This window comes from Rhamphochromis sp. 'chilingali' (assembly GCF_963969265.1).
Source record: "Rhamphochromis sp. 'chilingali' genome assembly, chromosome: 11".
Taxonomy (NCBI): domain Eukaryota; kingdom Metazoa; phylum Chordata; class Actinopteri; order Cichliformes; family Cichlidae; genus Rhamphochromis; species Rhamphochromis sp. 'chilingali'.
In genome coordinates, this window is record NC_137938.1 from 37057729 (window position 1) to 37084545 (window position 26817).

The following is a 26817-nucleotide window of genomic DNA, read 5'->3' on the forward strand; positions in this document are numbered from 1 at the left end:
CTGTGCGAAAATAACAACACTGAAACCCGTCACACCCCGCTTAGCGACACTGCAATCGTGGCACACACTGCAAACAATTCGGGTCTCAGCGCAGCTGGGAATCAGTGCTATGCATGGCCTGCGATTGGGAGATGAAGGGAAGTGGCACAAATAGTGGCTGTAGCTCAGGTGGCAGAGCAGGTCAGCCACTAATCGGAAGGTTGGTGGTTCGATCCCAGGCTGCCTCCTGGCTGCATGACAAATATCCTTGGGCAAGATACTAACCCCGTGTTTGCCTACTGGTGGTGGTCAGAGGGCCCGGTGGCGCCTGTGTGTCCGGCAGCCTCGCCTCTGTCAGTGCGCCCCAGGGTGGCTGTGGCTACAATGTAGCTTGCCATCGCCAGTGTGTGAATGTGTGTGTGAATGGGTGAATGACTGAATGTAGTGTAAAGCGCTTTGGGGTCCTATGGACTAGAAAAAGCGCTATACAAATGCAGGCCATTCAAACAATTAAACAAAAAAAACAAAAACAAAAGGGAGGTTAGTCCGCCCTTACACAACTTACTCTCAATCAATAACCGCCTTTACGGCTGGACGGACTAACCAAAACAAAATTACAAATCAATCAAAAGAACGAAAAAAGGACAGCAGAGACAGCACAGCTGAAAAAACAAACATCAATTAAAATATTACCCAATAAAATAGCAATTTTATAAAACCATTCAAAATCATGAAGCTAAAACAAACACTCAATATACCTACAATATTGATCAGTTTCCCTGCGCGCAGTCGATCTAGGGCTTGATCAATTCTTCTATTAAAATTCGTGGTCACACTAAAAAAGTCCAATGACACATTAAAAATAGGCACATGCAATAGCAAACGATCCAAACAAAAATGGCAAAAGTCTCTTACCGACAGTATACCCACTCGCACCCGAGTGAATTAATTGCCTCTGGTTTTTTCCACAGAAGAGCGCTGACTTCACCCCACACACCCACTACCTTTTCACAGCTCTTCAGCCAATCACCTGGCAGAGAGCAACAAACTGCCAGGTGACACTTGTTACACAAAGTAAACATCACATTCACATGCTAACTAGAGCTACTTATGTCTGACTGAACACGCAAGTTTTTAAGCTGTAATTTACCACAGACGGTATAAATCTTTAATACTGTGTGTTTCTGTTATTCACTAAACTTTTGTCAACGACCAGGAAGACCTGCAGTTTCCTGGAGAGCCAACAGGGGGCGAAACCAACCCACTGAATTAACAATGGTACAGGGAGGGACGCTGGTTTGAGGGCGGAGTCCTTCACTCTGTCGTCAGTGGAAACATTATTGCTGCAGACTCCACATTAACACTGTGAGAAGCATCCAGTTTCAAAGATGCTTCGTCTGTTTCATCGTGTTTAATGTTCAAGATGAGGATGATTTACAGCCTGAATCTACTGAATGAAAGCTGAGTTAAAGTCACACTCACTCTCTTCAACAGTGCAGCTCCATGTTCATCCACAGAGTGTTTCTCTGAGGAGGAAAGACATTTACCATCAACTCTGAGGATTCAAACATCATCACACATCCAAGTAGAATCAGCCTTCAGACGACACAGATGATTTAAAAGAGAAAATCATGTGAAACTAAATAAAATGACACAAGAACCCAACAAAGAAACCCTCCATCCTGTCCAACCAAAGTAACTGGGGGTTCCCAGCTGTGATAATGAGAGAGGGTACACCTGTCCACCTCAGGTTTTAAACAGACAGACAACCTTTCACACCCACATTTAATTTAGAACCAGCAATAAAGCCAACAAGCATGTGTTTGGACTGGAAACCAGAGCACTCTGAGGAAAAGCATGCAGGCACAGGGAGAACATGCAAACTCCACACAGAAAGGTTCCAGCCAACCAGGAGGCTCAAACACACAACCTTCATGCTGTGAGGACACAGTGCTAACCACTGCACCACCATGACACCACCAACACAAAAACCTGTTGATGACACAGAGTTTACACTCATGCATGTTGGTCTTACCTCTGGATGCTGAGCTGCTCTCTGGTAACTTCTGCACCAGATCAGTTCTGTTCATGTGCATGAAAACTTCTCTGGTCACCTCCACAGACTGATGACCAAGTTCATCCACCATCAGATTCACTACATCTGCTCTGGTTGATGATGGACTCTGTGATTTGTATGACAGACTCATCCAAAGAAAAATTGACTTCAGGAATCTCTTGAACTCCTCGAGCTTGGAATTCCTCAAATCATTCGAAGCTTCCAAAAGCAGTTGTTTCACAGCTGCCACCATTGCCACCTGGAAAAGTCATTCAATTTGCAGGACATTTATTTATTTATCCATTTTATCCAAATAAGCTCTTTTAGAAAGTTCAGTATGATTTCTCATAATCACAAAAAAGCAGAAATCATGAGAAAAATGACTCAACATGAGAACTGATGATACTTTAGTCCTCTGACTTTCAGCCTGCTGTCTTGTACTGAATCAGAGATGTGACATGACTCACTTTGTGGATCAGTGCAGAGCGTCGTTCGTCCACAGAGTGTTTCTCTGAGGAGAAAAGTGCTCAAAGTCACTCACAAGAGACTTACTTACCAACTGACAGTTGTATAATCTTCAACATTACATTTAAAGCTCAACTATGATAGACACTGTTTGTGTTATTCAGTCTCTCAGACTGAAGGAGTCACTTTTTGTCATTTTTTTCTTCCTTGAACACTCATAAATTCTGATTTGGACAACAATCTGTCTTTTCTCTACAATATTTTTATGAAAGACAAAAACTTTACTTATGAGACATCTTATCCACCAGAGTTCATTTAACTTATTTCATCTTTGTTGTCTTACTTTTGGGTTCTGGGCTGCAGTCTGACGGCCTCTGAGCCAGATCAGTCCCCTTCGTCTCGTTTAAACCCTCCATGGTCTCCTCCACTGACCGCTCACCGTAAGTCAGGACCATGAAAAACACCGTGTCCTGCAGGTCTGTCCTCATGTAGATGATTCTTTGGATGTGTGACTAATGTTTGTAATGAATTTTACGCAGGACTTCCTTGAAAACCTCAAGTTCCCAGTAACTCAGACCAGCCAGGGTTTCCAAAATCAGCTCAATAACAGACGCCAACGTTTCTACCTGAGAAAAAAAAGGTAAATGCGACTTTTCTCCAGGTTTTTTTTCCATCTCATCAACGTCTCATAAATGTTTAGATTACACCAGACACAGTTACAAGCAAATGATGTAAGTGATAATTACACACCTGATTAACATTTATTCCAACCTGATGAATTTAATCTTTCTGTTTATCTTTTCTACATGTAGGAGTTTTTTAAACTGAACATGTTCAGTGAACGCTGCATCATTTAAATACAGTCATAGGTGATATTACTCACTTTCTGGCTCAGCGCAGCCCAGTATTCATCCACAAAGTTTCTCTGGGAGAAATATTACAATATCATGGTTACCATGAGAAAAGAAAGTGTAGTATCCCCACAGCAGACTCGTCCACAGTTTAATGCTTTTCAGCACAATCTTTATTCATACTTACACTCGGTTGCTGTTACAAACACACACGGCTGCAGCTTTTCAGCCGCCACAACAACAACTCTCAGGATCAGGTACAGATTTTAAAGGCGATGCTGGCAAAGTTAGAAAGGTGCCGGCTGTGAACAACACCTCATCTATCTATTACTTCATTTGCTCTCTTTAGGCTCCACAATGATTGTCTGTCTAGTGTCTGTCGTCCACCTTAGATCCATTCATAACTTATTTAACGTCAGGGTTAATGATCAGAAAACAATTAAGTGTGTAAGGAAAGAATTTAGTTGTTTGTAATCTTAATATTAATGTCTGTGTTTTATTTAACAATATCTATTATTAAACACTTCAGTGAAGAAAATCCTCCTGCCTTCTTTCAGGAAGACAAAAAAACTTCCATTGTTCAGTTTTTGTGACTTGGTTCAAAGATTTTGAATCAACTCTTGATAATTTTTTTATTAGGGATAATTATTCTCTTACCTTTGAGTCCTGAGCTGCTCTCTGACAGCCTCTGCACCAGATCAGTTCTCTGCATGTCCCTGAAAACATCAATGGTTACCTCCACAGACTGTTGGCCACATGTTTGCACCATCGCGTTCACTATATGTTTTCTGTTTGTACTCGGTGGGAATTGTGGAAGGCCCCTCTGAAAACATGTGAACTGCAGGAACCACATGAACTCCTTGAGACCCTGATCACTCAAATCCTCCCGTGTTTCTAGAAGCAGATCTTTAACAGCTGCCATTGTTGCAACCTGGAAAATTCAAACATTCATAAAGAAAAATTAAATATTAATGTTTCTGTTGCTGTTTTAAATATTAAAACTAATTAAAGACATTTAAATCATGTTTTCTCTAAAAACTTAAAGATAAAAAGGCCAACATTTATAAAGAAAATATATCATTTCCACACTAAGACATTTTTTGGCATTTCTATGATAATGTGTGATTTTTCTGATGATCACCTAAAACACAGATACATTTAGTAACGAGGGCCTGAGCATTCACAGTGTGAAGACCTTGCTGTGTATTCACTATTATTATTATTGTCTGTGAAGGTTCTCAGTCATCCAGGTCATCGTAGCCCAGTGGTTCCCCCCCTTTGTTTTACAAAATAAATGCGGTTTATTTCACACCTCAAACATTTAGTAAACAATTAAGCAAATACAAATAATCTGCAATAAATTACAGGTAGTAATAAAATAAACTACTTTCTTTTACGCTACGTCCACACCTACACGGGTATTTTTGACAACGCAGCTGTTTCATCCACACGTAAACGGCGTTTTGAATAACTGAAAACGGAGATTCTTTAAAACTCCTTTTACGTGTGGACGAGGAATACAGAGTTGGTCACGCAACGTCAAAGGTATGTGCCTTTTTTCACGTCAGCTGTGGCCACGTTATTGTTTACATGAGATGAATTGCAGAATGGCAGATAGAGACACAATACTGTTAATCTGACTGTCTGCAGGTTTTACACAGTTACTGTCCCTCCATTTACAAAGGCAGAGGCGTCACATGTGATTATTTTACATGTAGTTGTTTTTCTTCCTGTGTAATAATATTCAACATTGCTGTCAATACATTTTTCAAAAAATGCCTCTCTGTGCAAAATAGGTTTAAAAACATAAACAGCTGTGGGATCCTGTTTGTCCGTGATTTGAACAGCCCAGCGCTGCTCCCCATAGCTGGACTGGCCATCGGGCATACCGGGAATTTGCCCGGTGGGCCGCTGGCGATTTTTTGTTTTCATGGGCCGATGGATTTTTTTTTTTTTTTTTAGGAAGGGTATAGGGCTTTGGAGTTGACGTCACGCCGCAATGCATTGTGGGAGCGCGGCACCATTTTCGGGGTCTACGAATCAAATCAAACACACTGTGTTGGAACAACGATTACAAGATGCTTAAAAGCAGCTCAAATGAGAATGGACTGTATAGAGACCGATTGCGTCCAGAGGCAAAGCGGCGGTACTTGCAGAAAATAGCGTGCATTGGAAATGTGGACCCGTATGAAATACGGCCGTGGAGTAGAAACCCTGAAGACCAACCGCTATTGACGTAGCCTGACATATTTCATACCTTATCTGTGGAGTCAGCGCGTACAAGTCGTCATTCAAACAAAGGTAAGTCAGCTCGAGTACTGCGAGTGAAATGCGTTTGATTTCCCTGCAAACATTCAGATTAGTGCAGCATAAATTCATTCATGAGGGGAAATGACAGTGAGAACATGTGGAGGCTGTTAGGTGGATAACATAGTGAGTTCAGTGCATTGATGTGACATTGTCCTGAAGGATTTAGTTATTCTCTATGGTTAAAGAAATTGCACTAATTTATTAATGTTTATTATAAATAATTCTAATTATACATCTTGCTTCCATATTTGTATCCTGTGTCACTAAAAATACATTTTATTTTAGTTTTATACTTTGATTAATGACCTGCAGAATCTCCTTATCATATTAAGTGATTCATAATTGTCACTTTATGCTTTCTCCATCTCTAAAGTGATGACATCCTTGCATTACATGCTTTAGGTTCATTTTCTGCAGGCAGGTTTCTGACAGAGAACAGACAGATTTAGACTATAACATGCAGCGTTCTATAGATGGACACATAAAGAAATGCATAATTACATGTATGTGCTAACTTTCTAGACACTTTGTTACATTTATGATAAAGTAGATAAAACACATTTGTGTCGGCCTTGGCTCATAGTTCTTGTCTTTAAATGAACTTTGTCTGTGTGTGTTTCAGGTGCTGCTCTCTCAAAGACTGAATGAACCAGCATTGCAGCCATGGGTCACTGAGAGCATCACAGGGAAGGTTGAAGCCGCCCGCTGCACCTGTATGGCCGGAGTCGCAGAGACCTGCACCCACGTCGCTGCTCTTCTGTCTAAAGTAGACGGAACAGTGTTGATCCGTGGCACAAGGACTGTTACAGATGAACCTGCATACTGGGTTTTGCCTGGTAATATGACCAAGATACAGCCAGAGGTTGGCCATAAGATGGACTTCTCCTCTTTAGCTGCCCAAAAAAAGGCTCTTGATCAAAACATAAACAGACCATCTGTAGTGACAGGTAAAAGGAGCCGTCCCCAAAACAGAAAAACCCCACCTGCTACTGTGGAGCAGTTGTCACTGCTATAATGCCATGTTTTATCTAGGGGTCTAGATTTATGCCTGTAGTGCACTGCTGTGTAAATAATTTGCATTTACTGAATATGTACTGACTGAGTCCCACTGTTCAAAAGTTGAATAAAGAAACAAAGTAATTTTGCCTTTTTTTTTTATTAAAACCACTTTATAGAGCATCACATCAGTAACAGTGTAGAATCCATATCATTTACAGTTTACAAATGACAAAATGTTTACACCAAATCATGAGTGTTTACATGATATCACCCACTACTAACATTACTTTATTTACTGTATCTTTTGAAAAAATAACAGCACAAGACTTAAGAATATTTAACAGGAGCAGAATGGCGGATCGGGCCAAAATCCTTTCCACGCCCACCCCCGTGACATCACGCTCCAAAGCCCTATATATAACGAAAGGTGTTGGATTGGCCAATTGGTCATGATCGACTCTGGGCTGGACCAATTACAGCCGAGGAGGCCGGATGCACCCTCCCCCTTGTTTAGCAATCACGTGATTTTCGCGCTTTGCATGCCGGGAACTCGTGGCAAAACAATCCAAGTACCGCATCAAATGCAAGAATTTGCAGCACCGCAAAACGTTCATTCTCCGGTTCCAATACCTTCTTGTTTTTTCTTTGCCGCACAAAAAAGGAATGTACAAAACAAAAGGAGAACAATGCCGGTCCGTACAAAGACAGACTTGACGAAAAGACAAAGAAAAGATACGAGGAAAAATCAGAGTGATCCTTACAGCACACAGAGTGGACAAAAGACGTTAACGTGCTGCCCAACTTTCACCACACTCAGATTTATAATCATACGGTTCTTGGAGTGAGTGCATACACTCATGAAGTTTAGTAACTTCAGGTCACTGCAACAAGCCCAGGTACAGTTTACCGACGGATGGGTACAGGACCTTGAAATGCACCGTGTAGAACGGAAGACCATCGTACGAACAAAGGTGAGTTTACCAGTCTCACAAATTGTCGTCATAAATACACATTCGTTAAAAGTTTATTAATATAACCTTTGAGCTCAACGGTAATTAATTAGTAGTGGAAATAATTTCTGGTACGCGTTACAGAAATGTAGCAGTGACAATAATACTGTACGCTGTAATCGTACTGGACAATTAGTGATACAAAACAACTGTTTTATCCTGTGAATAAAAGTATATGTTTTTGTCAATGTACCATAATAACAGAAGCGAAACGCAATATTGTGTCAGGACAATTCACTATTTATGCACAATAAATAAAGGAGCATAGCGCGACAATTTCTGTTCAGCGCCAGACTTGCTTGTAACCTATATCACCAATTATGTTAAGAAAAATGACGTATTAACTATTAAAAAACTCTGATCTTTGTGGGAATGCTTGGAGCAGACTAACATGTGAGCTGGAGTGTTCTGGGACGTTATATTTGGTATATCCAGGCCATCCCTCGGCTCTTACTTCGGAAACATGGCTTAAAAATTTCTCTTCAACGACGTAATCCGATAAAAAAAAAAAGATCTCTTTACCCGTCGGCTTCCCGTGGCTGCTATGCGACCGGCTATTGCAGTTAATAATACAACAGCTTCTTGCCATTTTTTGTGTTTCTTTTTATCGCTGTGTAACTGATTTCAATTGAAAGCCTGCGTGCGCTAGTACCTCTTGCCACAAATTCCCAGAGTCCATTGCGGTTTTACCCCTGAATGACATCACATTTCCAATCTTTATCCTGGTGGGCCGGTCTCTAGTCAAAATGCCCGGGCCGATTTTTTGTCCCAGTCCAGCCTTGCTGCTCCCGACGAAGGGGAAACCAATCCTGCAGGGAGACCTACCTCGGCACTTGTGCAGGTGAAGCCAAAGGGAAGATTTGCTTCACCATATTTTCTAGTCTTTGGCTTAGAATGAAGTTGGTTTGGAAACATATTCAGCGATGCTTGATCTCCTGCTTTGCGTTTCTGTAGGCGCCCGTGCTAGCAGTGTCCAAGCGTTTTGTTTTTTTCCCCCCTTTTCATCCCCCCCCCCCCTGCCATGGCTCTATGCCCCCCCTAGGGGGCGGGCCCCACACTTTGGAAAGGTCTGCGATGCAGGGCTTGGATTCAGCCTCTTGGGAAAAGAAACCCGTTCCATGAAGCTCTGTTTGCACTGTTCTTGAGCCATTCTGAGGACCACATGAGGTTTGGAGGTCTGTACTGACTGACTCTGCAACACATTGGCAACCTCCATGCACTTTGCACCTTAGCATCCAATGACCTCGCTCTGTGAGCGCCCTACCACTTTGAGGCTGGATCGCTATTGGTCTCAATCGCTTTCACTTTTCCATAATCCCAGTAATAGTTGACTGTGGAATATTCAGTAGTGAGGAAATTTCACAAATGCACATCCTATCACAGTCCAAAGCCAGAATTCACTGAGCTCCTGAAAGCGCCCCCTTCTTTCACAAATGTTTGTAGACGCAGTTTGCATGCTTAGATCCTTGGTTTTGTACACATGTGACCATGGAAGTGTTTGGAACGGCTAAATTAGTTGGTGAGTGAATACTTTTGAGAACAAAATGTATTTTTCCAACCAAACCTTTTGTTTCTCCTTCAGTTTCAGAGTGAGTCGGCAGAAAATTAAGAAGACTGCAGCATTGAAGCACTAAAGAAGCTAACTGCACTCCATGAATGTCTGGCAAAGCAAATGAACCACCTGCTAATGAATGACACACACTTGAAATGGCTAACTGAAGCCCGGACAGGCTGGGATCCCCAGAAGGGACCAGTTACATCCAACTAACGGCAAATAACCTGCCTCCGCACAACATGGAAGCTCTTGTCAATCATCACAGCAGCTAAAATGAACAAACATATGGTTCAATACATGAGCAGGGCCCGGAAAGAAATGATCAGAAACACTGGAGGTGCAAAACACCAGATCTGGTAGATGCAACAGTCGCTCGAGACTGCAAGACCAGACTGACCAACCTGTGGACTGCCTGGATTGACTAAACAAACACCTTAAGAGTCAATGCCCACACATGGATCCTAGAATATCTGGAACTATACAAGATCACACACACTAAGAGCCCTCATCGAGGATTCAGTGGGTATGTGACGAACAACACTAGAGGCCGACTTCAAGATAATTACACAAGTCAGCATCAAGTGCAGGATTTACAAAGGAGCTCTATCCCCACTGCTGTTCTGCATAAACCTGAACCCCGTCAGTGAGATCATTAAGACTCACTATCCACACCTTTAGGATCTATAGCGACAAGATCATGATGTCATTCTTACTGGAGAAGTGTAGTCGGATGGTAACGAGAGTGAAGGAAGGACAGAAAAAGTGGCTAATATCAAAAATCCTTTCAATGGCAGACAAAGCTTGACTGAAGGACAGCACAGAGGCACCAATCATCACAGCACAGGATCAAGTCCTCAGCAGAAAGTCCACAGAGGCTGGGGTCTATCACAGCAGACAAGACCAGCTGTGTGAAGATGCCCCAGAGACAATCCAGGACATAACAGCAGGGTGCAAGATGCTAGCAGGCAGGGCATACATGGAACGCCATAACCAAGTGGCCGGCATAGTGTACAGAAACATCTGCGCTGAGTATGACCTGGAAGTCCCGAGGTCACAGTTCTGCAGCAGTATATACATATGAACAGTATTAACAGACAAAAATATATAAAATGTACAAATATACAAATCAGTCCATTTGTTCACTTTATTAGTTTGGTTTGCAGTTTTCTTCAGTAATATAATTCAATAATCATTTTATTTAAACCTAACACTGATATTATGATGCGCATAATAGCATTGTGTGGTTTTTCTAAAAATGTTTTCTGTTATATTAATTATGTTTCTCTTTCTTTGAGTTTCCTGTTTTGGGCGGTGGCTGTTTCCTGTCTGGGCAAAAGGTGCAAGTGAGGACTGTGGCTGTGTCCCAATTCAGGGTCTGCACGCTTGAAGTACGCGCACTACGTACGGTGCGTACTATAAGTACGAGAAGTGCTGAAGTGAGAGGCTTGTGAAATGGGACGGTCTAGCCTTCGTTGCGCTGTTCAGGTTGCCTAGCAACCATGATACTAACTGCAAGACACGTTACATACAGCATTGTTTGACAGAAATGAAGGAGAAAAATGTTTTGTTGGTCATGACATCACTTTGATTAGTTGAGTATCTGAGGCTGAAACCACAGGACTGTAAAGCATGGTTGTTGGGCTTCATTTCTGTACTGAACAGTCATTTAAGATTAGTTAGTAAATAACAATTAGTTAATGCTGTTCATGAGACTAAAATCATCTCACTGTGTAATGTAAATATAATATGGACAATATTATAGTATTGTCAGATGTGTGTGTGTGTGTATATATATATATGTATATATATGTATATGTATATATACATATACATATGTATAGCAGCTGTGGACATATACACAGCTGTCCATACCTGAGGCCTTGGAAACTGCCAAGCAAAGACTCACAGCCTTGGCCAGCCGCTTGAGGAGGTACACCAGAGAGATAGAAGGCAGGAGAATAAACCAGCTGTTCTCCACAGAACCAGCAAAGGTGTACTCTCAGTGGCAAGGGAACAATAAGAGAGAGAGAGAAAAGGGTCTCCAGTATGAAGAGTTGGACAGCACCAGGGCCCGACATGGTTCACGCCTACTGGCTGAAGAAGCTGACTGCACTCCACGAGCGTCTGGCAGCACAAATGAACCAGCTGCTAGTTAAAGAGAGACACCCGGAATGGCTAACTGAAGGCCGGACGGTCCTGATCCCCAAGGACCCCAAGAAGGGACTGGTCCCCTCAAACTACCGACCAATAACCTGCCTCAGTACTACATGGAAGCTCCTGTCAGGCATCATATCGGCTAAGATGAACAGGCACATGGGTCAATACATGAGCGGGACACAGAAAGGAATTGGCAAGAATACCAGAGGCGCAAAACACCAGCTACTGGTAGACAGAACAGTCAGCCGAGACTGCAAGACCAGACTGACCAACCTGTGCACTGCCTGGATTGATTACAAGAAGGCCTATGACTCAATGCCCCACAGCTGGATACTGGAATGCCTAGAATTGTACAAGATCAATGGGACCCTAAGAGCCTTCATCAGGAACTCAATGGGGATGTGGCGTACAACACTAGAGGCCAACTCCAAGCCCATAGCACAAGTCACCATCAAGTGCGGGATCTACCAAGGAGATGCTCTGTCCCCACTGCTGTTCTGCATAGGCCTGAACCCCCTCAGTGAGATCATTAACAAGACTGGCTACGGATACCGACTACGGAACGGAGCAGTTGTCAGCCACCTCCTGTACATGGATGACATCAAGCTGTATGCCAAGAGTGAACGAGACATCGATTCACTGATCCACACTACCAGGCTATACAGCAATGACATTGGAATGTCGTTCGGACTGGAGAAGTGTAGTCGGATGGTAACAAAGAGAGGGAAGGTAGTCAGAACTGAGGGGATTGAACTACCAGAAGGCAACATTGCAGACATAGAGGACAGTTACAAGTACTTGGGGATCCCGCAGGCGAATGGGAACCATGAAGAGGCCGCTAGAAAAGCTGCAACCACCAAGTACCTGCAGAGGGTCAGGCAAGTCCTGAGGAGTCAGCTGAATGGTAAGAACAAGATCCGGGCCATCAACACGTACGCCCTGCCCGTGATCAGGTACCCTGCTGGGGTAATAGGCTGGCCAAAGGAGGAGATAGAAGCCACTGACATAAAGACAAGAAAGCTCCTTACCATGCATGGAGGGTTTCACCCCAAGTCCAGCACCCTGAGGCTGTACGCTAAGCGGAAGGAAGGGGGCCGGGGACTGGTGAGTGTAAGCACCACAGTCCAGGATGAGACAACGAACATCCAAGAATACATTGGGAAGATGGCCCCAACTGACCGAGTGCTCAGTGAATACCTCAGGCAGCAGAAACCCAAGAAAGAGGAGGGAGACGAGGAACCATCATGGAAGGACAGGCCCCTGCACGGTATGTACCACCGGCAGATAGAGGAGGTGGCTGATATCCAGAAATCCTACCAGTGGCTGGACAAAGCTGGACTGAAAGACAGCACAGAGGCACTAATCATGGCAGCACAAGAACAAGCTCTGAGCACAAGATCACACCAGACAAGACCCCAGGTGCAGGCTGTGAAAAGATGCCCCAGAGACAATCCAGCACATAACAGCAGGGTGCAAGATGCTAGCAGGCAAGGCATACATGGAACGCCATAACCAAGTGGCCGGCATAGTGTACAGGAACGTCTGTGCCGAGTATAACCTGGAAGTCCCGAGGTCAAAATGGGAGATGCCCCCAAGGGTGGTGGAGAATGACCGAGCTAAGATCCTGTGGGACTTCCAGATACAGACGGACAAAATGGTGGTGGCTAACCAACCGGACATAGTGGTGGTAGACAAACAGAAGAAGGCGGCCGTAGTGATCGATGTAGCGGTTCCGAATGACAGCAACATCAGGAAGAAGGAACACGAGAAGCTGGAGAAATACCAAGGGCTCAGAGAAGAGCTCGAGAGGATGTGGAGGGTGAAGGTAACGGTGGTCCCCGTGGTAATCGGAGCACTAGGTGCGGTGACTCCCAAGCTAGGCGAGTGGCTCCAGCAGATCCCGGGAACAACATCGGAGATCTCTGTCCAGAAGAGCGCAGTCCTGGGAACAGCTAAGATACTGCGCAGGACCCTCAAGCTCCCAGGCCTCTGGTAGAGGACCCGAGCTTGAAGGATAAACCGCCCGCAGGGGCGTGCTGGGTGTTTTTTTTTTTTTTTATTATATTACAGCAGTGAGCTTGAACTCTGGCTCAAAGATTCAAGTTGCAGTTACTTATATTTCCTATCACCTTAAATCTTCACTCAAAGACAAGTATCTTTGACAGTGTATATATAGATGTATTATGCATAAGAGACAAATCTTGTTCTTTTAATTTGTTGGCATTACTACATTTGGCTCAATGCTTACATATATGTGTAAAAAGGAAAATGTAGGAGCTGTGATAAGTGTGTCTGATAGAATGAAGAGTAGACTGATATATGAAATATTCCTTTATTGGGTGAGAAAATCAGACCATGTCATAACTGCTTTAAGTCATACAGAATAGATATCAGAGCCTTAAACAAGCTGACTTCTGCTAAATGGGTCAAACTGGGCAGAAAGTCTACAAACACATAACATCCTTATAGAATATGATGTAACACTATAGATCAACTTAGCTCAGAATATATAAAGCATATAAACAATTACAGCAATATGATGCAACAAACACAGCAGCTGCTGATCCAAAATACTCAAAGCTTCATAGAACTGAAACCAACATTTATTTTAGTTCCATCCTGCTGCTGATACAGACTTTAGGTGTCTGAACATTAAACTTGTTCAGTGTGCCCCTGCACGGTATGTACCACCTTTCATAGTGTGTAACTTGAAGGCCCTGAGTACTTTCTCCCACACTGGAAACACTGGGATGATCACATTATTTGAACATTACCTAATAAGACTGATTCAGCACAGACAGTTATGTTAAACTTTCCTAGCAGTCCTTCACAAACAGGGAACAGTCTGTCTATTCTCTCCATCTGTCAGCTGCTGCTGGCTCTTCCTCCTCCTCTTCCTCACACACTGCTGAGTTTGTCCTGGTGGATCATCAGGGCTGCAAAGCCTCACAGATGATGTGCAGCAGTGGGTCCCTCAGTCTGTCCTCACTCTGGACACTTGCAGTCGTCACACATGGAAATCAAATGTGTGATAAGCTGCAGGATTCAAACACAAGTGTAACTTATAAACACATGTTCATACTTTTATTCCACAATCAGAGAGAAAGAAACAGAGAGAGAGTGCAGGACAGACAGACAGGTGACAGTCTCAGGTGTACACACTGCTACACAACAGCACCAGAGAAGCAGGATTTAGTGTTTGTGTTATTACGAGTGTAAACAAGAAGAGTCCCAGATGGTGCAGTGGACACATGTGTGACTGCTGTGATTAAAGCATCTTTCTTTCAGCTTAACGAGTGAACCGTCAGCTCGTTCAAACACACGTTAAAGTGCGTTTGGCTCGACACCACCGAACAGAGGCAGCAATATAACACAGCTAACATTAACAGTGCAGTGGATCCTGCTGGTGCCGTGATGTTCAGGACTGCAAACCGAGCAGCATCACTGACTTTCAGCTTGTTGTGTTTGTGGATATATGACTGACTTTAATTATCCACAAAATCATCACATTCTCTGTAAGATTAAGGTCGACTATATATATATTTAGAAGTAGAGGCTTTAAAACCATGTTAACGCTGAAAGTACAAACATCACTAATGTGACATTAGTGATGTCACACAACTTTGCCGACATGTGGGAACAGTAATGTTTTAATGTTCTTCGTTATTAAACATTCGCACATAAATAAGTGACATGATGTTCAGTACTTTTGACAGTTCACTCTTCGGCCGCTCCCTTCTGCCGTATTTTGCAGCAAAATTATCCACACCCACTGCCGCGCTATGAATTGTGGGATATATGGGACCACGAAGCGTGCACCGGACCACGCTTGATATTTGGGGAAATCGACGGCGCATTTGGAGTATGCATTTGAAGCACACTTCGAATTGGGACAGCCGTCGTCACGTGGCGGTGACGTAATCGCACTTGAAATGCGTACTTCAAGACCCTGAATTGGGACACAGCCTGTGAGAACAAAATGCCTGCTTAGCAGGAACAGGGGTGTTTTAGGTTTACTTATGTTATTCTGTGCTTAGTTAATATTAGTGTGTTTTTGTTTTCCCCCTATTGTGGGTAAATGGGTTGGCCAAACCACTATAAAAGCTACCCTCTTATATATTTGTAATTAGGCCAGTTTGTGGGTTAAGTTGTTTCCACTTTGTTTGTCTAAGTTTCTGGAAATGACTTTTTGTAGAGTTATATTTAGTTGACCTCTTTTCTGGGCCTGCTAATTATGTTTTTTGAATTTTGTCTTTTGAACCTTTTTGAGGGTAAAATAAAGAAAACCCTTTTTGAAGACATTTTTTTCCTGTGTCCTCTATGCCTTGGCTGCGTGGTCCCTCACACTGACTGAAAACACACTCTTGCCCATAATGAATGAAATGTTCCTATTTACCTGCATGGCTGCTGTAGCTATGGTACATGGAGCACAGGTTTGGTACTGCTGCCTGGAGAAAGAATAAATTGCCTTTTCAGCAGTCATTAGTATCTGACTGGACACTTGTGAAACAGAAACTGGATGAGTATGTATCTGGAATAGAGAAGTCTGAAATTCTCTGCCAACACAGAGGAGATTCTCAGGAGGTGCCACCAACGGCTACACCTCCTTAGGAAACTAAACTCCTTTGGAGTCAGCACAGCCATCATGATGACTTTCTACTATGCCTTCCTGGAAAGCATCATGACCTTCTCCATCACCTGCTGTACAGGAACAGACTGCAGCACACGGCATCACTGTGCTCTAAAATCATCTGTCACGGTTCTGGGTCGGTTCGACCCAGCATTTTGAGTTCATTATGTTTTGGTTTATTCTTGAATGATTGTTTTGTTACCTTTGTGAATTGTTGGTTAATTATTTGAATTCTATGTTTCTGTTTATTCATGTTAAAGGATTTGTTCTTCGGTTGTGTCTCACGTTTAGTTTAGTTCAGGTTCCATGTGTTATATTCTGTCTGTCTCTCAGTGTCGAGTCTGCGTCTTTGTGTAGTGTTTTCTTGTTTCCTGTTTTATTGTGAAGGTCTGCGTCTCATGTGTGTTCAGTTTTACCTCCCATGTCTCGTCTCGTTAATTACTCCCACCTGTGTGTAATCTCCCTTTGTTTCTCTGTGTGTATTTAAGTCGCATCTTCTGTCATTGTGGTTGCTGGTCTGTCTGTGTATCCATCATGTCTTACGCATGTGGTTTTTTCCATGCTGTCAACCGTCGTCTGCCTCTGCTCGCTCTCGTTCAGGTTCGTGTTCAGTAGTCAGTTTGTTCCCAGTATAGTTTAGTCCTTCCTCCGTTTGCCACTTGTCCATTTTTATTTTGTGTTTAATAAACCACCCTCACACCTTTACAAGTGCCTGCGTTTGGATCCTCCTTTATTACTTCCACGCGGCTCATCTCATCGGCCTGCCTGTCAGAACTCTGGCAGGTTTTCAGCCAACAGGCCCAAAGACAGGCAGCCAAAATCCTCAACGACCCCTCTCACATTCTTCACCCTGCATTTCAATGGCTCCCCTCTGGGCGACGCCTCTGCTGCATTTCCTGCAGGACTGAGAGGAGGAGGAGCGCCACCTTTGTCCCCAAAGCCACTCTGCTTTTTAACTCCAGCCGATAAGAACATTTCCCACAACAGAAACATAAACTACAGTCTTCTTATTCTACTGACACTTTATTCATTTTTAGTCACTTACAATTATTTATTCACCTTTAGTCACTTTCATTTTAAAACTGTATATTCTGTGTATTTATTATTTCACTCCTATGTCCTTATCTTCAACGTATGCTGCACGGTTGTTTGTTAATTGCCCCTTGGGGATAAATAAAGTCTTCTGATTCTGATTCTGATGAACTTGAGATCAAGTCTCATCCTTCTTATAACGTCCTTAATGACAAACCAGAGCATCAGTGTCACAGTACCTGCTGAAATCTATCAGAATTCATATGCTCCCCATAATTTATGTAAAATATTTGTGAAAACTTTTTCTCAGTCTAGAATGCATGCATTAGCCATGGCATAAGCACGTCTGACCTTAATATAGTTTTCTTCCATTTTGTATCCTAGTCTGAAAAGCAGGCCCCAGAAAGTCTGCTTCTGTTCATCGGCACAAAGCTTCAACTAAATGAAAGATGAGGGCTGCTTCCTCTCAAATGGACTGTCACTAAAACAACCTAACCTCTGACCGTGTGGTAACCAAGCAGCAAGAAACCAAAAATATTTGTATTTGTAATGTACTCTGCTCTAATTATTAATTAAAACATGCTCTCCACATGAAAAACAACAACAGAGAAGGTGAGGAGTGAGTGAAACTACACAAAGTTACAGTGGATAAAAAAGCCTCATCGGTCGATCTTTCATTTATAATTATATCCCAATAACATCAGCAATGCAAGAACACAAGAACACTCATGCTCTGACTTAACATGAACCTAAAAACCAGCAGCTCTTTATATAACTTATAATTATAAACTATTCTCAATTACATTAGTTAAAAAGTGACTTAATCCTTGCTTACCTTTGAGGACTCATCTCAAATTTGTCCACCTGGTAAATCATTCTTGCTGCATGAGCAGGAGCTTGTCTGTGGTTTAATGCAACGTATTTTTTCTCAGTGTGAGAAACTAGTTCCATCTAGCTCTCTCTCTCGCTCTCTCTGATCTTTCTGGGGTTTATTTTAAGGTTTGTAAAAAAAAAAGTGCCTATAGCGGTGCCCCTTGGCCTCTTTTGGCACTGTTATTTGGGGCTGATCCTCAAATCTGATGTCTCCTTTTAATCAACATTTTCACTCCCCAAAACAGCAGCTGCAGAAACAGAATTTAAATAATAGGCTTTTTCATTAACTTTCAGTAAAAAGCTCCACATCACATTCTCAGATATGCATTCACAAACTAACCAGACGTATATTTCTTCTTTCTGGTTGTAACTCATTAAAGATATTGTAAATCATATGCAGTGTGTGTCTTCATTTACTAATTGTTTGTCATTGGACAGGAAGACCTGTGGTTTGCTGGAGCAGCAACGAGAAGCAGAAATGTAGCACATAATGTTTAACAACTAAGAACAGGAAACATAAGGGGACTATCCAAACCCAATTTTATTCCTTCCTAGTTAAATTTACCCTTTTTAATTTTCATATTTATTTCCTATCTTATTCATAGCCTTTTCTTTTTTCTTTAGGTCACGAGCAGTTGTGTAAGCATTTCACTGCATATTGTGCATATCGTGTATGACTGTGTATGTGACAAATAAAATTTGAACTCAATTTATTGGGTTAACTTTATTCGTTTGATAAATTTCATCATGTTTTTGATAGAATGCTTCACTGTAATTAAAAATAAATGCATTTTAATTCTGACACATTATAGTGCGTAAGTGTTTTTTTTTTTTCTTAAAGCAGAGCAGGTCGTTTAGTTCTACAGCCTTTCATAGAGAAGTGTCCCCCTGCTGGTCGCTGGCTGAACTGCAGCCACTTACTGTACAATAACACGAAGGCGCTGCTGGTCGTCTCTGGGTCGACAGAGGGCGCTATCGCAGGTGAATCCAGAGATATCGCAACCTTTGAGGAAGCAGAAGAAGAAGAAGATCCACTGCTAACAACAAACAGGTGACCTGTCTTCTCTCTGTGCGAGGCCGTGGGTCATGCAGTGTTATAACGTGTTCTGGTGAATAAACAGGTCTGGTTTTACGTTCAGTTTTGGGGTCTAAATGTTTTAAATCAGTCTCCATTAACTCGATGTTAGTTGTAAAATAGCAGCTAGCAGTCATTCTGGCTGGTAGCCTCTCCTCCTCCGCACACTGATCTCAGCTGTTGGCTGACAGAAGACTTCGAGCTGCTCTAAACTATTAAATAACGGCTAATTTGCATTTTGTGCTCACTTGTGAGGACCTCCCGTTCTGGTTAACACCTCCAACACTGTTATAAGGATTCAGAGGCTGCAGTGGAAGTGCTAAGACCAGTGCATGCTGTCTTTGTTTAATTATGAATATATGCAGAGTTAGGAAGTTTTACAGCACTCTTTGTATTTATGCATGTATATTGTATAAAGTATGTTAGAGTTATATGAATGGCCTCGTTTAGGGTGGTATCATCCAACATCCGTCAGTTTCACTGTATCATTTCTGCATATGTGGCCTTTATATTATTTCTCTGCCAGATTTAAATAGACAATCTTAATAAAATAAACTCATACAACCAATGCAATAAACGCAACATCGAGCCCTTCTTTCAGGTGAAGCTGTGATGTTATTTCCTGTTACAGCTGTTTTCAGACACAGTAAAGATCTTGTTCACAAACATTAGTGAAGTGCGGCTTTGAAACAAACTCCATGTAGACTCTCGACGTTTGTGGCAGGCTTGTGTTTGGGTAAAAACGCATCTATAACTGAGTAACTCATTGCCTCACCAGAAGTCTGAAATATGAAGCAGGATTGTGGCTCATCCAGGTAAAGTCAGCGTTTAGCTCGGTTGTCAGTGTTACAAAGGTGGTTCATTTGTTTCTCACGTGCATCACCATAACCTGTAGATCTGCTCCAGACAAGGTGGTGATCCAGGTGAACAAGCACCAAATCACTGAAACATAGCGTCAGCCATGTAACCCAAATCCAAATATATGCAGAAATAAATGAGTTTTTTAATTGAATTGAACTAATTGAATTATATCATTATTAATTAAATAGTTCTTACTGATTTGAATCGATTGGCATTTTTAGGTAATTATTTAAAACTCACTTTTTCAACAACACTTTCAGCTTCTAGAGTTCTTTTGTAAAGTGTCTCTGAGTTTCTTGAAAGGTGCTTTACAAATCTAAATTATTATGACTTATTATTCTTAACAGCAGTAGCCCTCATTATTCTTCACTCTGAACCCTGGTGACAGTACACAGCCACAACATGCTCAACGTGTAACTGAACCTTCTGTGTCAGCAGGAGTGTGCTGGAGATGAGTTTCACTCTCCGCCTCCTGGTTTCCTGCGGCGACTGCTATCATGGACGCCTTCTGCTCATCTGGTCTCAGTCGGTCCGATCGCTGAGCTCTGGTCCTCGAATCAGCCGCAGCCTGCGGGAGAGCTACCGGCTTCTGCAGCTGCCTGACGAGGGCAGCAGCAGTCCTGTGCAGGTGAAAGAGGCCTACCTGCGTCTCGCCAAGCTCTACCACCCTGACTCAGGGGTGCCAACTGCAGACGCGGTGCTGTTTGCTCGGGTCGAGGAGGCGTACCGTGCCGTGCTGGCGCATCAGAGCAAAGTCAAGCAGCTGAGCGGAGAGAAGGAAGCTGAAGCTGAAGATGAGGATAAGTCCAGAGGTGCAGCACTCCAGCACAGACACTACCTCAGCTACGAGGGCGTGGGCACAGGCACGCCCAGCCAGCGTGAGCGTCAGTACCGTCAGATTCGTGTCGACCGGGCATCCGAGCAGGTTTTAAACTACCGACAGCAGGAGCACGAGAGGGCGGCGGCGGGCGAGGGGGCGCTGGTGGAACGAGACATGCGCCAGCGTAGCCACAAAATCAAGATCACCCAGGCAGTGGAGCGGCTCGTGGAGGATCTGATTCAGGAGTCGATGGCCCGCGGAGACTTCAGGAACCTGAGCGGCGCCGGAAAACCCCTCAACAAGTTTGAGCACAATCCCTACGCCGACCCCATGACCCACAACCTGAACCGCATCCTCGTAGACAACGGTTACCAGCCCCCTTGGGTTGTCACGCAGCGCGACATCAGAGAGGCCACCGCTCAGATCCGAAACAGGCTGCTGGACGGGCAGGCCCGGCTCAGTGACCCCGTGACTCCCAGAGAAAGCCGGGAGTGGGAGGAGCTGTGTGCGTCAGTGGAGGAGGAGCTAGTCAAACTGAACAAGCTGGTAGACAATTATAACCTGATCGTGCCGATGCTCAGCATGCAGATGGTTCACTTCAGTTTGTCCCGAGAGATCGAGTGTGCCGTGAAAGGAGCTCGCCAACGCCGACTGCAGCAGCAAACGGAGAGAGAGAGGGAGCGCGAGAGGAGGAAGGAGGAGAAGAAACGAGCCAACGCCGCAGCGATGACGAAGAACAGAAAACACGGACTCGTGTCGTGGATGCAGAATTTGCTCCGATAAAAAAACAACAACAATTATGTTTTTTAATTTAACCAGCACCAAAGGTCTGCCCGAAGGCACTGAAGCTACATCTGAGTTATTCAATTCTTACAGTAATTTCAGTGGTCACCAGGACATAAACACTGCATGTGTCAAATCAGCTGACTCTGCCCCAAAAAAGCATTTAAAATCTTTAATTTTCCCTGGAAGTTATGTTTCTAACATCAGCTTTGCTGTTGGATGGTTTCCCATAGATTTCTGTTCAGAGGCCTGAAGTACAAAGCATCTTCAGGTAGAACGTCACATCAGGTCGTGGTTATACTGGTTATACTGGGAAAAACAGAACATAAAAACCCTCATTCACTGACCAATCAGATACTTTGGTTTGAAGGATTTTAAACTGTTTCTGAATTAAAAAGTTCACCATGAGTACTTTAACTCATTCACTGCCATTGACGGCTATAGACGTCAATGGCAGTGAATGAGTTAAGTGCCCAGCTTCCTCCAGCTCAATAACAAAAAGATTAAACGGTCCGCTCTCGACTTGATGCTTTTCCCTCCTGATGGTAAGGAGGGGAAAGCATCTTCCAGTCCAAAGGTGGTGGACACCTGGTATAGCTAATAGCTAAAAGATAGGTGGTATGTAAGGTGATGTAGGGAAACTTGTGGTTTCAAACTTTAATAAAGGCTCATCACTGTGGATTGTGGTCCTTGGTTTCTGTAGATGTCCAGAAGTCGGGGTATCCGTAACAAAGTGTAAGTGGTTGGATTGTGTACCACAATAGGGCTGCCACAAACGATTATTTTGATAGTCGACTAGTCACCGATTATTTTTGCGATTAGTCGACTAATCAGATCATCATCCATTGGACGTAAAACGTACAGCTTATTGCACCAGCAGCATCTGCTCTTATATAACTATCATTAGCTTACAGCTTTAAGTGTTTAAGGTCTGTGCTAACTAAAAATAAAGACAAGATGATCGTTTATTAAATTTTAATGACATTTGCAGATTGTTTCGGTGAAGTTTAATAAACTCCTTGCTATCTAAAATATAACAGGACACCGGAGTAAATTCTCAGCATCTCACACTTCTGATGATCAGCTGTCTGCTTGACGTTTATTCAGCTGTGTAAAAACTATAACTTTAATCTCAGACAAACAGATTTACTCAGGAACAAATAAAATACTAAAAAAAGCCAAACAATAACATTGTTAAGTTATCTAAGTGACTTATATATCATGTTTAACCTGAGTAGCGAAAGATGGCGGTGGGTTTGAAAACGATCTGCCAGGAGTCCGGTGTTCTCACGGCTCTAGTTAGCCTAGCCCCCGGCTAGCTATCGAGCTAGTGGGTAACAGACGTCTCCGAAAACGTCGGAGCGCTTTTGAAAATATGTGGTGTCTTGATAAACTGAGCAGATATTTGAGGTTTACACAGCTACATTCTCGCCTGAAAACATGTTAAACGTTTATTTTGTGACCCAGAAAGAATAATAAGAGTAACATTAAAACTAACTAGCTGCCGCCATTGTTGGAAACTGCGCTGGGCTGTGCTATGAATTCTGGGACACAGCTGCTTCTTCTTCGTCGGAGTTTAACGGCAGCTGGCATCCTTGTACATGCAGTGCTGCCATCTTCTGTTTCAGTCCGTTATTACACTCTTAAATCCTGCTACTCATTCCTGCGTCTTTTGGGATCTTACAAAGCTTCAAACGACGCGTCGACTATTAAATCAGTCGTCGACGATTTTAATAGTCGACGTAATCGTGACTAGTCGACTAATCGTGGCAGCCCTACACCGCCACCATGTCCTTGTTTGTTGCATTAAACTACAGAGCTGATAGATTGATCCAGACTTTCATTTGTTTGTTTAGTGCTCAGCCAATCAGAGCCCAGCTCAGAGCTGCAGGTGTTTCCTGTCAGATAAAAGTTTAAAAGAAATCAGAATCAGAGTGCAAAGTGTGAGTAACTGTTGGAGTTATTTCTGTGAAATCACTGAAATGCAAACCCGACACTGTAACTTTTGGTTAATGTGATTAAATTAAATGTGGAGAGTGTTGCAATTTAAATTATTTGAGTCATTGATTGTCTTCGTTTAGTCCGTCAGCTGCTCCTGCGTCGCAGGATTGCAGATGATGACGGGCTCCTTGCTGCCCGCTCCATCACCCGTGGCCACCCTGCGCAGAGCCTGAGCGACGGCCCTGGACGGCGCCGTGGCCGCGTTCCAGTCGTGGGCGATGTACTGGTGGTACGGGTCGTGAGAGCTCTCCAGCTTCTTTGAGCGGATGTAGCTGAGCATGATACCGAACGTGAAGAAGCTGAACATGCCCACCAGCAGCAGGATGTACATGATTCCCTGAGACTCAGTGTGGGCCCTGCCTGCAGCCACGTGCTGCACAGCCTGCTGGGTAGTGAAGTTCTCAGCAGGCCCTGCAGGAGACAGAAAGCTCGTGCTGTTGAGGCAGTGCTGCAGGACGGAGAGAAGGAGAGACTGCAGCTCGGTACTGTTGATGTGGGACATGGCTGACCTCTGCTGGGCACTCAGCAAACTGCAACTAGGAAAAAAGATAAATTTATAGAGAAATGCAGTTATTTAGAAATGCGATATATGCCTCTGGTACACGACAAATGAATAATAATTTTTCATTTGTGGAGTGATTTTAAAAACTCATGTTTAAAAATTCTGAGTGAGTCGTTCAGAGGAGTCGTGATTCCCACAGCGAGGGCTGCAGTGCTCCGCACGCTGTGCAGATTTTTCAGTTTTCAAGTCTTTACAACCAATCAATATATTTCTAAAAAGCTTTTAATTTTGTAAAATTTTCACTTGATTTTTCAGATTTTGAACAGTAGATTTATTCAAGTAAAAGTACATTTTAATATACTTTTACTTTATATAAGTATTTCCATGTTTTGCAGAGACTGTATATTACTTGCACTCCATCCATCTATTTTCTGTTGCTTCTCTGGTCGGGGTCATGCAGAGACGCTCAGGCCTTCCGCTCCCCGCCACCTTCTCCAGCTCTTCCAGAGGGACACCGCAGAGACACAGCCTCTGCAGAACGTCTCTGTGGGTTGTCGTCCCAGTGGGGCCTCGCATACGAGGAGCCATTCAGCTTTACTTGCTTATTATTTGGCAGATTTTAAAACATAAATCTATTATTATATGATGATGTATTATTAGGGGAAACGGTGTCAGGTATTATATAAGTGACTGAACTGATATATACAGTAATCACTAATATCATGTTTAGGATCCTCCATGAGTACTTTCATAACTTTTGTTCTATTCTTCAACTACGATTATGACTATTACTTAAATAAAGTGATTAAATATTTCTGTCATCACATTTACAAACAGCTGTTCACCTAAAAACAAACTTCAGCTCTTCCATGAAAGTAAAACTTGTCCCAATGTTTTCTGCACGACTCTCCAATCTTTCAGCCCCTCAGCTTAGTTCTTGTTCCCTTGTGCAGCAGCCCAATGAAAACACTCATTTCAATGTGACTTTATGCAGTATGAAGAAATGTGTTGTGAAAAGATTTAAATACTTAATGGCTCATTTACATATTTAATCATCAGAAGAAAATTTGTGATAAAAAAAACTGATCATCTTAACCTGAGAGGTCTAGTTCCAGTTTTCAGCCCGTTCACCTGAGATTTAAAATAAACTACAAGGGAGGCAAGTGGGAGGTGTAATCAGGTGTAATCTGAGAGGCAGCTCACATTTTTCAAATCAATATCAGGGTTCTCACATTCTCGGGGATGATGATCGAGTTTGTCTTATCGTTACTGATGTTTAGAGATTTCATTGTGCACACACATCCTGACTGAATCTTCATGCATTAGAGAGAAAAACTTACCTGAGAAGGACTCACATCAACCTGTGCGTCTCCAGCGAGGAAAGAAGCAGCTAGTCGCTGAACCCTGAGTATTAATGCTCAGTCCTCACCCATAAACATGCTCAACATGTCAACACGTTTAATGAAACCAGGAGGTCACAGGGCAAGGTCAAAGGCAGCAGGGGTGTCCTAATTTCACTCCCCTGTGCTGGTCCAAGCAGCAGCTTTGCAGGAAGATTATTATCTTTACATCAGGCCTTGTTTAGGCAGCGTTACCCAGTACAATGTCACTACTTTCATTATGTATCATGAGTCTGACTGCATGTCAGATATGAACATTTCAGTGCTGCTCATACGATCGCCATCCATGCTCCTCTGAGCATCCAGACAGCAGCTTGTCAGATGTGTATGTGCTCGGCCGGGTTGTGTTGCAGAGGGAGCGTGTGTCGCTGCAGGGACGGCGCCGGGCTGCGAGCAGGAAGAACAAAGCTGCTTTCAGACCAGAGGCAGTTTGGATCGTCTGCAGCACAGCTCAGACTAGATTGAGTTACAGCACAGTCACCTCCAAATGTCCTCTCACCACTGTGTGTGTGTGTGGACGGGTTTAACGTCTTCATGGGGACCAAAGATGGATAGTTTACTATACTGTGGGGACAAACAGCCATCGCGGGGACCAAAACGCCAGTCCCTTCGAGTTTGAAGGCATTTTTAGACTCAAAATGTGGTTTTAGTGTCAGGATTACAATTAGGTTATGGTCAGGTTTAGGGTCAGGGTTAGGCATTCATTTTTGATGGTTAGGGTAAGCAGCTAGGGAAAGCATTATCAATGAGACGATACAAGGATATAAATACACACATGTGTGTGTGTGTTTAGAAACAGTGTAGCAAAAACAGTGGACAAATATTAACAAAAATATGATTGTACAACCTTTGTCTAATTAGACGTCACTGTGTGTGCTTTTAAACCAGAGTTAACATCGTCGTCGTTTTGCTTTTGCTGGTCTCTGCTCTCTTCCCTCCAGCCTCCACCTCCTCACTGTTCTTCACGCTGCACAGTGTTAGCTGACTAGCTAGCATTACCCAGAATGCTGTTCTGCAGTGTAATTTTGTAAATATCCTCTTAAAATTCAATTATTTGCTTCCAATCATCAGAACTGTGAATAGGCTGAAATAAAGTTCCCCACAAGGCTCTTGGTGGGAAAATTAACAATAATTAGTGATAATAGAAAAATTAATATTATGTACAAAACTATACCCATAAATGGTTGAAATAAGGAAAAAATGCTCTCGTCTCATTTTGTTCTAATGTTTCATACATTCTGACTTGAATTGCAGATGAATGGAGGTAAAGTGTGTTCTCTCCTACTCCCTACTGTGAGCCGTTACAGGATGTTCAGCTCTGAGTCAGCGGGCCTCACTTTGAGAACCTGCACTTTAAAACAACTAATGGGCCAATAACCAACAGTCTCCTTTCCAATGCTTCCTGTTTACTCCTCCAAGACTGTGAAATTATGACTGAATCAGTTACAAGACTGATTC

General features: G+C 43.0%; 2 protein-coding genes and 1 long non-coding RNA gene across 4 annotated transcripts; 1 reads left to right on the plus strand and 2 right to left on the minus strand.

Annotated features, from left to right (window-relative positions):
- Window positions 1–1460: 1460 nt before the first annotated feature.
- Window positions 1461–2599, minus strand: LOC308406187. Its single transcript, XR_013973471.1, has 3 exons — window positions 2503–2599; window positions 2015–2294; window positions 1461–1505 (listed from the first exon to the last, which is right to left on the minus strand). It is a non-coding gene; the product is annotated as an uncharacterized lncRNA (long non-coding RNA).
- A 16337-nt stretch (window positions 2600–18936) lies between these two features.
- dnajc28 (DnaJ (Hsp40) homolog, subfamily C, member 28) lies at window positions 18937–22137 on the plus strand. 2 transcript variants are annotated; one of them, XM_080896132.1, is made up of 2 exons: window positions 18937–18968; window positions 20292–22137. In XM_080896132.1, exon 2 carries the CDS (start codon window positions 20305–20307, stop codon window positions 21454–21456), a length of 1152 nt encoding a protein of 383 aa, XP_080752258.1. In that variant the 5' UTR covers window positions 18937–18968; window positions 20292–20304; the 3' UTR covers window positions 21457–22137. The 2 variants fall into 2 exon arrangements, with proteins under 2 accessions (XP_080752258.1, XP_080752257.1); XM_080896131.1 differs by having other exon boundaries at window positions 18952–19038.
- Window positions 22138–23533: 1396 nt separating this feature from the next.
- LOC308406066 (uncharacterized protein) lies at window positions 23534–23959 on the minus strand (the record flags this gene model as incomplete). The annotated part of the gene is made up of 1 exon (XM_080896868.1): window positions 23534–23959. The coding sequence occupies one exon, from the start codon at window positions 23957–23959 to the stop codon at window positions 23534–23536; it is 426 nt and encodes a 141-aa protein (XP_080752994.1).
- Between the last annotated feature and the right edge of the window lie 2858 nt (window positions 23960–26817).

Bases quoted from the DNA above. Each gene is read 5' to 3' on its own strand.
- dnajc28 (XM_080896132.1), top strand. From the start codon at position 20,305: ATGAGTTTCACTCTCCGCCTCCTGGTTTCCTGCGGCGACTGCTATCAT.